The sequence below is a fragment of the Carassius gibelio genome, chromosome A19 (assembly GCF_023724105.1).
Source record: "Carassius gibelio isolate Cgi1373 ecotype wild population from Czech Republic chromosome A19, carGib1.2-hapl.c, whole genome shotgun sequence".
Lineage (NCBI taxonomy): Eukaryota > Metazoa > Chordata > Actinopteri > Cypriniformes > Cyprinidae > Carassius > Carassius gibelio.
The window spans coordinates 10,569,437-10,583,430 of record NC_068389.1 but is presented as its reverse complement, the minus strand read 5'-3'; the positions used below and the strand labels follow the sequence as shown (position 1 = coordinate 10,583,430).

Here is a 13,994-nt window from a genome sequence, read left to right as displayed (position 1 = left end):
TTCTAACCATTATTTCCATTTGATCAATTTGCAAACAAAGTTACATTTAAATGTTCTCTGATAATTCTGGAAAAACAAATAAACATTATATTAATGTTTCTGGGACAACATTTGCTCAACTTTTGGCATTAGCCAAAGTTCTAAGAACATCGCACTCACCAAACCAAAAAAAAAGAAGACCAAGAATTCTATTGTTAGAAATTGTGGCATCCCTGTGATTTAGAAATTAAATTTAAATTAAATTTTAAATTAAATTTATGCATTTAGCAGAAGCTTTTATCCAAAGCTACATACAGTGCATTCCGGCTATACATTTTTACCTATCTATAGATAACCTATTTATAGATAGGTTATTGTTATATTTTAGTTCAAGCTGCAAACTGCATTCACTCACAGTTTCATCTTCAAAAGGAGATGCTACACAGATTCATAGGAAGTTTGCACAAAACATAAGGATGATTCAAAATGGCCTTTTAAAAAATATTACATTTTAATTCAATGGGTTTACACATGTAAATAAGGTTTAGTTAACAGCAGTGCTCCTGAAAATATAACTCAGTCTTCAAGCATCTTTTCAGATGAGGATGTCAACATTTATTAGAAACTCTATTGATCTTTACATGCTCAGTACACCATTCGAGTGATTCTCAAGTCTCAGTCAGTCTCACATTAAGGTCTCAATTAATTCACCCCTGCCGCTGCTTGTGTCTGGGGTGGGATTTGCAAAAAACAAACAGCCTTCCACGGCGGCGGACGAAAAAGCAGTCTTTGCAGCGTCTTTTGAGAGCGGTTTTAGTCTTCATGCCAGCATATGGTTGTACACACAGGAGCTGCTGGCATTGTCCAAGCAGAGGTGAGAGGAATGCTCCGGGTGGCTCCCACATTGGGTTGATGGCTCCTCTGAATCTCACCGCTGCAGCTGTGATGGTGGAGATGCATCTCTGTGCACCTGCTGCAGGTAAGGAGCCGAAAGCAGCACATCTGGCAACACGGGACAACTGGCGTGTCAGGGAACCAACAAGACACGGGAGCAGCAGCGGTGCCATGCTGTTGACACCTAGTGAAGCAGAACATCACAACATTCAGGTGTATGAACGTAGTCCCCCAATTCAGATTCTCACACTTACTACTGTAGTAGCTGAACATGTGAATTAATGTAAAATTCAGAATCATTTAAACCAGCTTTACAGCTCTTTCCGGGAAGTTTTACGACACTGAAAAAAGAACCATATAACGCAATCAGATATGAATTAAACTATCTATATTATTTTCAGGTGTTGGTAGCTGCTAATACGATCTTCTTTAAATTAGGAAACATACATAACATATTGTAAATATTGTGGTTGTGATGCAGAAAACAAACTTCTGGATGAACGCTGTCTTTGATATTAAAAAATATTAACAAAAATAGGTCTTGACTCATATATTTAATGGTGAACAGACAAATATAGTATGAATATAGTTTCTTTAAAATAGATATTTATTTTCTTTATTTTAAATTTTACACAGCATTTGGATATGAGGACTTCGTGCAGGGAACTGGAGAAAATTTTATAATTTGGATATAATAGAAAAGTAAAGGTAAAGAACATTCTAGTGATCATTTCTGGTTTATTTATCTATTTATTTATTTAAAAACTAACAGCAGGTAAATGTTTTGTCCCATGTGCTGGGTCACAACTGGCATTCATTTTCATTCTTAATTTTGTTCCTATTCAGAGCTGCATGCTACAATGCTAATCTCATTTCCACATATATGTAAATACTGAGAGTTTATGTAAAAAGCTCCATTAAAATACTAATAATAATAATAATAAAACCTTAACGCTAGCCAGTTAGCTCGCCAATCTGATACATTTCTCATATGAATGTATTCGTTTTAATTCAGTGAGTAAGGCAGACATACAGACAAAAATATGCATCACATACCTGTCTAAAAATGCCACTAGAAACGCCTATATAAGCCAATTTTAAATCCAAACCATCAATGTGAAGGAAACATGCTTCAGTCGGACGGAAAAAACACGAGTTCCGGTGACGTAATGACTTTGATGAAAGTCATAACGCGCGCATGCGCAGTACAATCACTGGATTCAAATAGATGGCTATCCTGTTACATAAAGCAACACGTGCGTGTTTTAAATAAATTTGCATAATTTATCGTAAGAAAAATGTTTGAACGTACAAATATAGGAAATACAGACGAATTAAGTTTTTCTCGACCAGCAGGGGTCAGCAGAGACCTAACGTTATCGTTTTTGCAACGCAAAGACTGTTGGGTAATGATTACGGGCAAACATGGCAGCCACCCTTCCACGGGTCTTGTCCTTCGGTAAAATTACGAAGGCTTTGCTCGGTGGCTTGAGGTTATCTGCATTTCCAGCTCAGCAATACAGTGTTGAAGTTTCTATTTATGGGGAAAAAATTACTCACACGGGACAGGTGAGGCTCAGTTTTAGTGCATTTAAAGCACGCCTGTTTGTCGTGAGAGTAGACGGTCAGTTCTTGTGGAATAAATCCCCATTAATAGCAGTACTGTTAGTTTGTGCATTTAGAGGCAGCTGGTCGATGAAGGATGCTGCTGCTTGATCTGTTGCAGGTCTATGACGAAAATGACGTGAGAAGAGCTAGATTCATCGGCAGGCAAAAAGAGGTCTCTCTAAAACTATTTCAACACTACATTGGGTGCACTAGAAGATAACATTATATAACTGAAACTAACATACTGCCGTGGTTTTCTCACTCTTGGATCTGTTCATATCTTGTGCAGGTGAATGAGAACTTTGCCATCAGCTTGGTTGCTGAAGAACCAGTGACATGCGTCGAGTCCAGAGTGGTGTCCTGTGATGGAGGCGGAGGGGCTCTCGGACACCCCAAAGTTTACATCAACTTGGTAAACAAGGCTTTTCTATAAGAACAGCTTCTGCAATTGAAAAGATGAGAAAGGTAGATTATAATTTAGCAGTAGATATACATAATAAGGAATATTATTGAATAAGGAGTTTAATTAGGGTTGGAGATAAACAGTTGCCCTGTCCAAATACCTACACTTGTGGTCTCAGCCACTTGAGAGTATGTGTGTGTGACAGGAAGTAAGTGTGCAAGACTGTCCCAGGTCCCCAAAACACAATGCCCTTAATGCACACTAAATCTACATTATACATACCGCTCCGGAGCAGTTTTCGAGGCTTAGTGTTTCCCATCATGCATCATGTTCTGGAAATAAATCGTGAGACTTTTTGCAGAGATCTCTTTAGAAGTCACGTAAACCTTTCCAATGTATGTAAAATAATAATAGTAATTAGATATTACATATAATTTGGTATTATAACAAAGAATTGCATGTTTTATTGGTGCAAGTGATTAGTGGTGATATTTATTTTGTAAACATTCGCAACTGCTTTGCGGTGCTTGAAAACAAAAACAAAAAAATCAATCAGTTGACTCGGAGCAGAATCTATATTTTAACGTTCCTGTTCCTGCGTTCCTCTGATATTATTACCATTGTAAAACCGGTTCGGGTGGAAGAAATACCGGTTAATAACGTTATTTTTTTTTAAAACAATTTTCTTTGCCTATAGTTTGCCAAATAATAGTAATAATAAAGTAAAGCGTTTTCTTTACTCAAAAAGAAAAGGAAAAAAGAGAGATCTGGTAACGTTAGCCAATAACCCGCTGAGTTAAGTCACAGCCAACTTCTTCTTTGCCAAATGTATGCAGGCTACTAAAGAAACAAACAAGTCTGTCAACACTTTAAAGACATTAAAGTAATTTTAAGATATTCAATAAAGCTTTTTTTTTTTTTTTTATTTGCTGCATTGTAAAAAAAAAAAAAACAATACTTGTATAAGATTGCGTTTTTGAGATTAAAAAAAAAAAACAAATCGCGTCTCACGTCGCATTTTATTTGCACTATTACTTTCCGAAATAATGAAGGCTAAAATGCCTGTATAGGCTAAAGCGAATTGTTTACAAACATTATAAAAACAGTTATTAGTTTCTCTTCAAAACTTCTGAAGTTTAGGCTTTAAAATAAGTCAATCCAAAAACAAATTAATTTAAGGTGAAGATGATGCCTACCTCTTTCATTCGGCACAAATCCTAATGTTTCCATATTCCCGACGTATCTGGATGCTAAAATATGATTTATTATATAGCGTTTGTACTTTCATCGACATAAAACCTCCATCACATCGGCTTTATCAGCACAGTAAGTCACGCTGAACGCAACATCTTTTTTATTTGTTTATTTAATTCTATTTTATTTTGATAATGAATAGGCTTCAATATAGCTAAATTATGTTGTGTGTGCTTGTATAAGAAGGGGTCGGCGCGATGGTCATATCAAAGCTGGTTGATTATAAAGAAGCAAGACATTATTCAAAGCTGTCAAGCTTTTACAAAATAATTAAAACTAAAGCTTTTGCAAAATAAAGAAAACTATGGGCCCACTCTCTGCCGTTTCATTTTCCTTTCCGAAAACTTTGGAACGTGTCACAATGAACCGTAATTTAGCACATTTTTTCTTTTGTGTCGTTAATCTGTCAATATGAGTTAAGCGAAATATTAATGTATATGCCTATATTCCTTTTTATGTAATCTGCTTCAGTCACATTTGCATAAGCCATACTACTGGAATTTATAACTGGTTGAACAGCAAATTTCAAATATTAAATGAAATGATCAAATAACATTATTAACTGGTTAATGACCATTTCAAATTTTCGATTCTGTTCGGAACTATAAAATGTGATATAGTTTCTGTTTCTGGTTCTGTTCCTGCCAAAGTTTTGTTTGTTTCTGGTTTTCGTTTTTGTTCCTTGAACCGGTTCAGAGCCCTGCTGCTTTGTATCACTTCATTAGAAGCACCAGAAAATTAAATTGTAGATTAAATTAAATCTGTTATAGGGACTATTGAACAGACATTTAAAACATTTAGACATTTAAAATGCAAAGTATTGAAAATAAAAATAAAGCTCTGTAAACTCTTACATTTTTACTTCACTATAAGTGTCTCCCAAAGTTTTACACACAGTTGTGGTCTTCATGCTAACTTGAACACTTGGACCAAACACAGGAAATATGTGATATGAGTATTCAAGTGCAAAGACCACAAGTGTGGGTATTTGGACAAGGCATCTGCAGGACAGTGGCCTTCAAGGAACAGGTTTGGACACCCCTTGCTTAAAACATGGTTCAACGTCTTGACATATTGAAGTGCTTGAGTCAGTTAAACTAATCAAATGTGCAGAATCGTGTCTGTCTATACTTGTTGCACTTGACAAATATATATATATATATATATATATTAATTATAGCATCATGCATTGATTAATTTAACCTTTTCACAGGACAAGGAAACAAAAGTTGGCACGTGTGGATATTGTGGGCTGCAGTTTAAGCAGAAGCATCATCACTGAAGAATTGTCGTCTTTTTTTCTTCTTTTTTTTCTGTGTTGGCTATACGTTATTCACCTTTGAAGATATTTGATTCTATTCTCTGTACAATAAAATATTACTTTAACTTTAAATTGTTATGGTTTTTCAAACGTGTGTGTGTGTGCTCACGGTTTATTCCAGCATTTACAGACAGGGGGCGCACATGGTCTTTTCAGTCTGCTATGAACCCTTAAGAGTTACAATGTAAATAGGATGAGTAGTGTCAGCATATTCTTTTGAAAACTTTGATTTTACCTTTTGCATTAAAATCTGTTCTGTTTAAGATTTGCTTCACCCTAAATTTTTACACAAATGATAAAAAAAAACAGCTAGTAACACATTGAATTAAATATCAAATTTAAAAGTAGAAAGGTTGAAACCATATTCTCTTGTAAAACGTACTTAATTAATGAAACTAATGGTTGTGGGTGTTTTTTTTTTTTTTTTTGTTTGTTTTTTTTTTTTTTTGGCTGTTTCAGCAGGTAAAGAACCTTTGAGTAAACCGTTATTAAAGGAATATTTTTTTCTTAGTATGAAGAATTCATATTTATAACATATAGTAATTCCATAAATGCCCTTTCAGTTTTGGTTCAGTCAGTTTATATGTGAGAGCATATGTGCAGTACCTTGTGAGAATGTAACGCATATGTGGCCTAAATGATCCGACATATCTCATGTATAATCAAAATCTCTGGTCCTCTTCATCTAAAAGAAGACCTTATAAGACCGGTCAGCTGCATGCTCACATACACAAATTGATATTTCCATACACCGACACTCTATAGGATAGAAATGGTGTTCATTTTACTCTCAGCGATGTCTCTGAAGCACTTCTGGGCAGGATGACATGAAAAAAGAGCAAAGGGTGAAAGAACACAGCCACCTGCATCTTTAAGCACCGGTGAGCTGCGTTCCTGTCTCGTTCCTGCTAAGTTTGGAGAATGTCAATGGGGATTTAGTCTGATAAGAAACACTAGTGCGGAACAATACATGTTTGAGGAAGATCATATATATATTTCATCAAGAGTATTCTCTGCCAGCGCGGCCATGCCAAATTGGCCTTGAGGCAGTGTGGAGGAAGACCGGTCTCTGGTGGTGCATGCAGTGGAACTGAGTTTTCCGGCTGGAGGCCCCTCAGGTGGAGAGAAAGGCAGCCATGCTGCTATAATTGGGGCTGGTGACAGAAGGCAAGAGACAGCGTGATGCCAATTAACCCTCATCTGTGCTGTGTCCTGTTCAGTATGTGTGATACGTAAGAGGAAGGCTTCATCGTTAAGGGCTGTGGATTTTTTCTTTATCAGGAGGCATCTAAATCGCAGGTAGTTGGCTAGTTTAAACATAGCTCTGAGCAAAATCTTGGGGTGAAACTGAGCAGATGAATTGTGCTGCATAGGAAAGTGCTCTCTATTATTCATGAAGCTACAATAGGGCCAGCAGAGACACAAAAGGATGTTGCAGGTTCTCAGAAAACGTTATTTCAGTTTTAAATTGCTCCACAGCACTGTTTAACATTTCAAAGTGATCACCATTTTTTCCAGCATAATAATTATTGTATTCTATTTAGGCTCCACCCAATCAGAATCCAAATCAAGTTCAAAGCATGTGAACATTTGAGGACAGAACTGCAGCGCGAGCTCCTAATAAACACAACGTTCTCGTCCATTGGTGTTCTTGGTGTGAACGGGCCTTTAGAATATACTGAAGAATTATTTTATGTAATTTACAGAACTGTCTTTCGCCACACGAATGGACTGGCTGCTTCTCTTTATAATTAGGCTACTCTTCCAAACTGTCAAAAAGAAAATGTAGTGTTCCTTGATATGACCACTAACTTCACATAATTGTCTGCACTAATTCCCTTCTGCCACGTGTACTAGAGTCATGACCTTTACTAAGGGGACTGTGTCATGTTTCTCAAAGCTGGATCCTTCGATTGCCTCAAGAGAATTAATGTGTGTGCGTACTTATTTAGGACTGAGAACCACCAAAAGAAAGAAAAACTGTTTTATTAACATTTAGAAATCTTTTTCAGCACGTGTTATTTTTGTTGTTGTAACATAATGGCTCTGAATGAGACAAATCACTAAAAAACTGTTCTTTTGATCTGCAATGCAGGTGTTTTACTTCACCTCTTGATTGCATTAGATGCTTGGAGGGTTGTGTTAGTATGGTAAAATGCTTTGTGATTCGAAACTAAAGTGGAAGTTATACAGTTAACTCTGAAATAAATAGTTTAACTTAGACTGAGAAAGTTTACATTTTTAACTTGTCCCCAGAAGTGTAAAAACATTTCGTTTCTTTAAGACTGCTTTGATTGAATTGAGATCTCAGAATCAGAATTGAGCTCTCTTTTAACTGTGAATATGAAAATGGTTTTTCCCATTTCTGTAGTGTGCATCAACATTCTTCACTGAACGCCTGGATGTCATTATTTATTACCTTAAATGTAAGTTATTTATAAAGCCGAAAAAGAAAGGAATTCTCGAATGAATTTGTCCTGAATAATTCAGCCTAAAATCGTTAATCCCATACAAGGTTGTGGCAGGTTCTCCTCTGTTCTAATAAATACTTTATCATCATCATCCCGAGCTTCAAACTGGAAAGAATGAACAGAATGAAAAAAAGAATAAAAATAAATACATCAAGGGCAAGCTTCAAGCCTGCAATTAACACACAAGTTGATCACCTGAACTTTTATCCATATCTATCTATCTATCTATCTATCTATCTATCTATCTATCTATCTATCTATCTATCTATCCACCAATGGACCATTTTAAATATCTGAGACAATTTAGTTTTTCTATTCTTCATTTTTTAAATCTTAAGCCGGATACATTTAATGGTGGAGAGACACCACTCTGCGCCACTTATCTGGACCATAGGGATTTCAAATGATGATCAAAGATGAAAAGAGTGAGAGACCAATCTGTCTACTTCATTTAGAATCTGTTGAATCATAAGTTACTTCACTTCTCTCACCAGGGGTTAGGATTAGACTGTCAAAGGCAATTTGTCTTTCTTCCTAGTTGGTTTTAAAAAAGCTAGTATCTAGTTTGACAGGCTGAGTTTGCTCATGTCTCGGGTGCCTCTGAATGGCACCAATCCCTTATTTACAGTATGGCAAGCCATTTTAACTATTATATGTTTTTGCTGCTTTTAGTAGTTTTTTAATTACTAGCAAGTAATCCAGTAATGTTTATATCCTTCCCACTTGAAATAGTTAAGATTAATTAAGCATTACACTTATTCCAATTGAAATTGTGAATCTTGTGGATCAGATTTCAACTATTCACTTCCTGCTATTCCAGCTGTTTCTGATACCCATTCTAGTTTTACTAGTAATTATTCATAATACTTTTTCTTTAGTATGCAAATAGATACTAGTGTCTATTACATTTTTTTATTTTATTTTAGTACTCATTTAATATTCATTATTACCTATTTATTAGATGTGTATTGAATTTGTACTAGTGACATTTAAATCTTACTGACAAGATTTTTAGTTCAAATGAATTTGCCATTCTGACTTATCATTACAAGTAAACAGCAATTAGTTAAATTCAAATAATGTGATGAGAAATGTTGCTTATAACAATTAGATAGGAATACATAGGAATCTAATATATATATATATATATATATATATATATATATATATATATATATATATATATATATATATATATAAAGTGACATTAAAATAGTCGTTAGTCACTATTGGATTACTAACTGGTAATTAAAAATACAAATAAAACTAATTCTAATAAAAAAATACTAAATATATTAATAAAATAAAAACAGATAGTACTAAGTTTTAAGGGATAAATGTTAAAACAACTTGCCATATCAGTCACTTAATGAAAAAAAAAACAATGCTTCACTGGCTCAGACTTGTAGGAGTTAACAGTTTAGCAGGAAGATCCCTTGAGTATTTAAATTTGCCATGACTGAGAGACTAAACCTACCAGTCTAAAGGACATTGTGTGGAAGGGTTCAAGTTACTGATGTATGTAAAATCATGTTGTGTGATTCCACTTGAAAAAACGACATTCAAACAATAAATGCAACCGAATTAAATCAATCCTAGTGACCAACATACTCTTGGGAGAATTTCAGCACCATGGACAGGGAACATGTTTGTTTGTTTTTTCCACAAAATGACTCTTTATTTCTGGGGATGTGGCATCAGCAACTGAGACTTCTGTGTGTGGTGCAAATATACAGCAGTGATAACTTTCTTTTACACAGACAGAACCAGATGTTTTCTTAAGTGAAAAGGTACCAATCATACTAAATCTACGTTGCCGTGCTGATCATTTCTAAATATAAAGTTCATCAGACTTTCAGGAGGCCTTACAACAGCTTACAAAATTAAAATAATAATTGAGACATTTGCACTATTAAATTCCAAACTTAGCATGTGATGGCTCAACGATTCAGTTTGGTGCAACCAAAAAAGTATGAAAAAAAAAACAGCGTCACAGTTATGAAGTATGCTGAGAGGAAGTAATAGTTCCTGAGTGTTCATGATAGTTATTCTGCGAGTTCATGGCTTCAGTCCATAACTCTGTTGAGTTGTTGAAAGTTTGGTTTAAGTTGGTGTGCCCGAATAAAGGATCGTGAAACACACCGTCAACCCAGTTTCTAAGAGTGGCCACTGGAGACTCTTGTTTCCTCTTTGTTATGTCTGAGTCTGAGTCACACTTTGAAGAAGAGCACGACGTTCTTTTATGCATGCATGATGAGTAATCGGCTTGGTTTAAGGACGTAGCAGTCTGTGCAAGCGACCAGATTTTTGGCTTGGTCTCAATGGTCTTTTGGCCTTGTTGAAGGCAGAACTTTGTTGTCTGGTTGTCTTCAGAGGTAATTCTTAAGCGGTCTTCACTAAATTCATGGACATCTCTCGGGAGCTCGGTAACAGATTCATGAAAAGCCTCTTTAAAATGGTTATCTGGACATTCGCTGGTCTCTGAACGAACGTGCATGACAAAGGATGGTTTCGATTCGCACTCTGAGCCATCTGATTCCACTAGATCGAAGTCTTCCAGATCGCTGTGAAGTTGATCTGCATCTTCATTTCCATGGTTGTCTGGAGTTATGAAACAAATATTTAAACAGAATATAAAAACATATATATATAACATGACACCAAAGGACCCGTAACTATAATGATAACTGCAAAGTTTTAATAATTGTAATACAATGAGAACAGGGAAGTTGACGAGTCACATTCTGAACTTTCGAAGGTTATCATTCTTGATGTGAATGGGCCAACAGTTTGCTGAAGTTCTTTATATAACGCTATAGGCTTTATGCACAATCTGCATTTCAAACCAAGAGTAATATCAAAAAGCTTGCAACAAACCATTGAATTCTTGTTCGGTTTTTATTGGCTCCTCCTGCGATTCGTCCATATCTTCTTGATCGTCATCACACTCTTTCTCATCTGAGGTCTTGTTGCGTGGTGACCACGTCATCTTGTTTTCCTTCTTGAGTCTTCGCCGTGCGTTGGCGAACCAGGTGGACACCTGTGTAAGGGTCATCTTAGTGATGATGGCCAGCATGATCTTCTCGCCCTTGGTGGGGTACGGGTTCTTTTTATGCTCCTGCAGCCACGCTTTCAGTGTGCTGGTGGTCTCTCTGGTAGCATTTTTCCTTCTTGTGGCCACATCTACAGATCTATATCTAAAGAACATGAGAAGAAGTGTATTTGTTTAAAAACTGGATACAGAATTTTCAAATACAGCTTTTGTGCAAACAGTCCATTGATGCAACCAGAATAACAATAAGGACGGGATCATTCTTACCCATATCTGTCATACTGGTACTGTCCAACTGGGTAGTCATAAGGGTAGTACGCAGGGCTTTGCGTGACTGTCGAATGTCCTGTTGCCACTCCATCTTTCTCACTGAGTTTACCCTAATATGAAAAAATGAAAAATGAAATAACGCTCTGTGGCGTCGCTGGACAGTGCAGGTAATGTTCACCCCAAATAGCATATTTTTTTTATTATTGAAACAAACAAATAAAATGCATACCAGTGGATAATACGAGGCTGAATCTGGACCATAAGTGCTGCAGGTATCATAACCGTGACTCTTTGAACAGGAGTTGCCATAGACTGCATTAGGGATCAGTTCATGACGGCTGGAGGCCACAAACCTACTTTCATATACAGGGCAATAAAGCGAGGTTTGAGGAGAAGCTGCCACTCCAGAGTCCAGCAGGGAACCACTAGACTCATAGCAAGCGCTCAGGCTGTTAGAAGACATTAAAAGCTGCCAAAGAAAGGACAAAGAAGCTTTAGCATGTTCTTGAAAAGTATGGAAAACTTATTTCTGCACTTAGACTATTAATGACTTTAAATTAGTTAAAAGAACATTAGTCTACAGTGCAATCCCCATTTACGGTCAATGTACTTAGAGAGTTAACAACAACAACAACAAAAAACATTTGGTTTGATGTTACGGAGTTACTGCTTCAATGCACTTGGGTGATTCTTCGATTAGGGACACTTGACATGACATGACATTTTGTTAAATACTCTTCTATTGAATAATTGAAATTAATATAGTCATGGAATAAAGATCTGATCATGGCCTTGATGTGGGTTTTGGAATAATATGATGTGGTGTAGATTTAAAAAATAATGAGGGTAATGATGTATGATAGTAGTTAAATTTTTCCTTTTTTTTTTTTTTTGACAAAAAGTTTAGTCTTTCACCAGCTGATTTAATATGTTAGCTAGCAGTAAAATTATTATGTTTAAAATGATTTAAAGAAATAACACAAAATTATTGTTTATAAATTAAGATGTCAAATACATCACTGATCGTTTTGGAAAGGATGTCTACTAAATTATAGGCAAAAATAGTTAGCCTGAATGCACTGAAAGTCGCTTTGGATAAAAGCCTCTTCTAAATGCATTAATTTAATATAATTTGATTTAAATTTAATTTACTAAACTCATGTTAAGAATTTTGATTGTGCAATCCCTAAATGAATTACATTTATAATCTTCAGATCTGTCATTCTGCTGTTCTGGCAAAAAATATGCCACCCTGTCATTTCTCAGTTTCATCATAAATATATATAAAAATAAGAACAACTTTTTTTATAATCTATAAAATTATACATAGCTCACAAGTGAAAAGTTAAATCTCTTAGAATTTCCATGATTTTAACACTTTTTTTATATAAATTAAGCATTAAGGGAAAGTTAATAGATCTTACTTAATAATAATTTATTGTTGTTGTTATTATTATTATTATTATTATTAAGTTGTCAAGTCAAGAATATAGAAAATCTGGCAATTTTATCCTTTCAACACTAAAATCAAGTAAAAAAAAAAAAGAAAAAAAAAAAAAAAAAAAAAAAAATATATATATATATATATATATATATATATATATATATATATATATATATATATATATATATATATATATATATATATATATATATATATATATATATATATTTAAGTAATTAGAAATATAAATGAATAACAATATAAAAGTTTAAAGCTTTTCTAATCTATACTTAACAAAACATATGATTAAATAAATTTCTTTAAAATAAATTTAGGAGTCAGAACACTTCTCCTAATTGAAGAATCGCTGAATTATATTTAATTAATATAGCTAGAGTATTCACAATTAATCATATTAACATCTGGCAGTGCAGAGCGAAGTGTTAAAGTGTTCAATAAAGTTACCTGTGGTGCTGCAGGATATGAATAGCCAAACTGAGTAAATGACATGATGAGAGTCCAGCACAGAGGAGGCTGTGGTCCCGCTGCGGGTCATCAGTTCATCAGCAAAATCTGCCATCAACTGGAGCTAAACGTCCCGTTCTTCTTTCTGTTCGTCTCTTGTACAGCCCACAATACAAATGGCAAAAAAGTGCAGTATGACACAGATTCAGCGTGGTGCAGCGCTGTACTTGAAGCTGAAAAAAATAACCCATAACAAATGTTGGCTCAGTTGCACGTTGTTTTAAATGCCGAAGACTCTGACGTCACAGCGTCAGATTTAAAGCTCCAGATAACAAACGCGAATTGTCGCGAATCACGCCAAAAGTTGTTGTTCACATAGCGGGACACTTTATATAGCCGCTGTTTAAGTTCAGAGTCAGACGATGCGCCCGTGTCCTCGTGAAGAGCCCGCGGGGGTCTCTCACATTAATGAGGATGTGTTCAGTTTCCTGCCCGCCAGCAGCCAATCACAGATCTGACTCCAGCACAGACAGCTCGATCGCACATGATTGATGACCGCCCAGAAACCATTACCATAATTGCCTTTCTATGTAGTTATCAAACACTTTTGCACCATTAAATAACACTGAACTGGTTGGGGGGGAATAAAACCTACATAAAATTCATACATTCTCAGATCGATATCTATCTATAAAAAAAAATAAAAAATAAAAATTGTCCAGTGCTGTGTAAAATACGCCTTACATCAATAATAACAGACTTGGTAATTACAGTAACTTATGTTGTGGATGTACCTGCATAAAAATGTAGGCCTATTATGTGTGTGTATGTGT

The 13,994-nt window shown here is 35.3% G+C and overlaps 2 protein-coding genes and 1 long non-coding RNA gene across 3 annotated transcripts; 1 reads left to right on the top strand and 2 right to left on the bottom strand.

Moving 5' to 3' along the window:
* Positions 1 to 571: 571 nt before the first annotated feature.
* Positions 572 to 2,094, bottom strand: LOC127934864 (uncharacterized). Its single transcript, XR_008147923.1, has 2 exons — positions 1,930 to 2,094; positions 572 to 1,057 (listed from the first exon to the last, which is right to left on the bottom strand). It is a non-coding gene; the product is annotated as an uncharacterized LOC127934864 (long non-coding RNA).
* Positions 2,095 to 2,139: 45 nt separating this feature from the next.
* LOC127934863 (NADH dehydrogenase [ubiquinone] iron-sulfur protein 6, mitochondrial) lies at positions 2,140 to 5,531 on the top strand. Its single transcript, XM_052532392.1, has 4 exons — positions 2,140 to 2,442; positions 2,600 to 2,653; positions 2,771 to 2,893; positions 5,352 to 5,531. Exons 1-4 carry the CDS (start codon positions 2,299 to 2,301, stop codon positions 5,418 to 5,420), a joined length of 390 nt encoding a protein of 129 aa, XP_052388352.1. The 5' UTR covers positions 2,140 to 2,298; the 3' UTR covers positions 5,421 to 5,531.
* A 4,057-nt stretch (positions 5,532 to 9,588) lies between these two features.
* LOC127935705 (iroquois-class homeodomain protein irx-4-B) lies at positions 9,589 to 13,608 on the bottom strand. Its single transcript, XM_052533803.1, has 5 exons — positions 13,162 to 13,608; positions 11,482 to 11,721; positions 11,250 to 11,362; positions 10,808 to 11,127; positions 9,589 to 10,531 (listed from the first exon to the last, which is right to left on the bottom strand). Exons 1-5 carry the CDS (start codon positions 13,204 to 13,206, stop codon positions 9,927 to 9,929), a joined length of 1,323 nt encoding a protein of 440 aa, XP_052389763.1. The 5' UTR covers positions 13,207 to 13,608; the 3' UTR covers positions 9,589 to 9,926.
* Between the last annotated feature and the right edge of the window lie 386 nt (positions 13,609 to 13,994).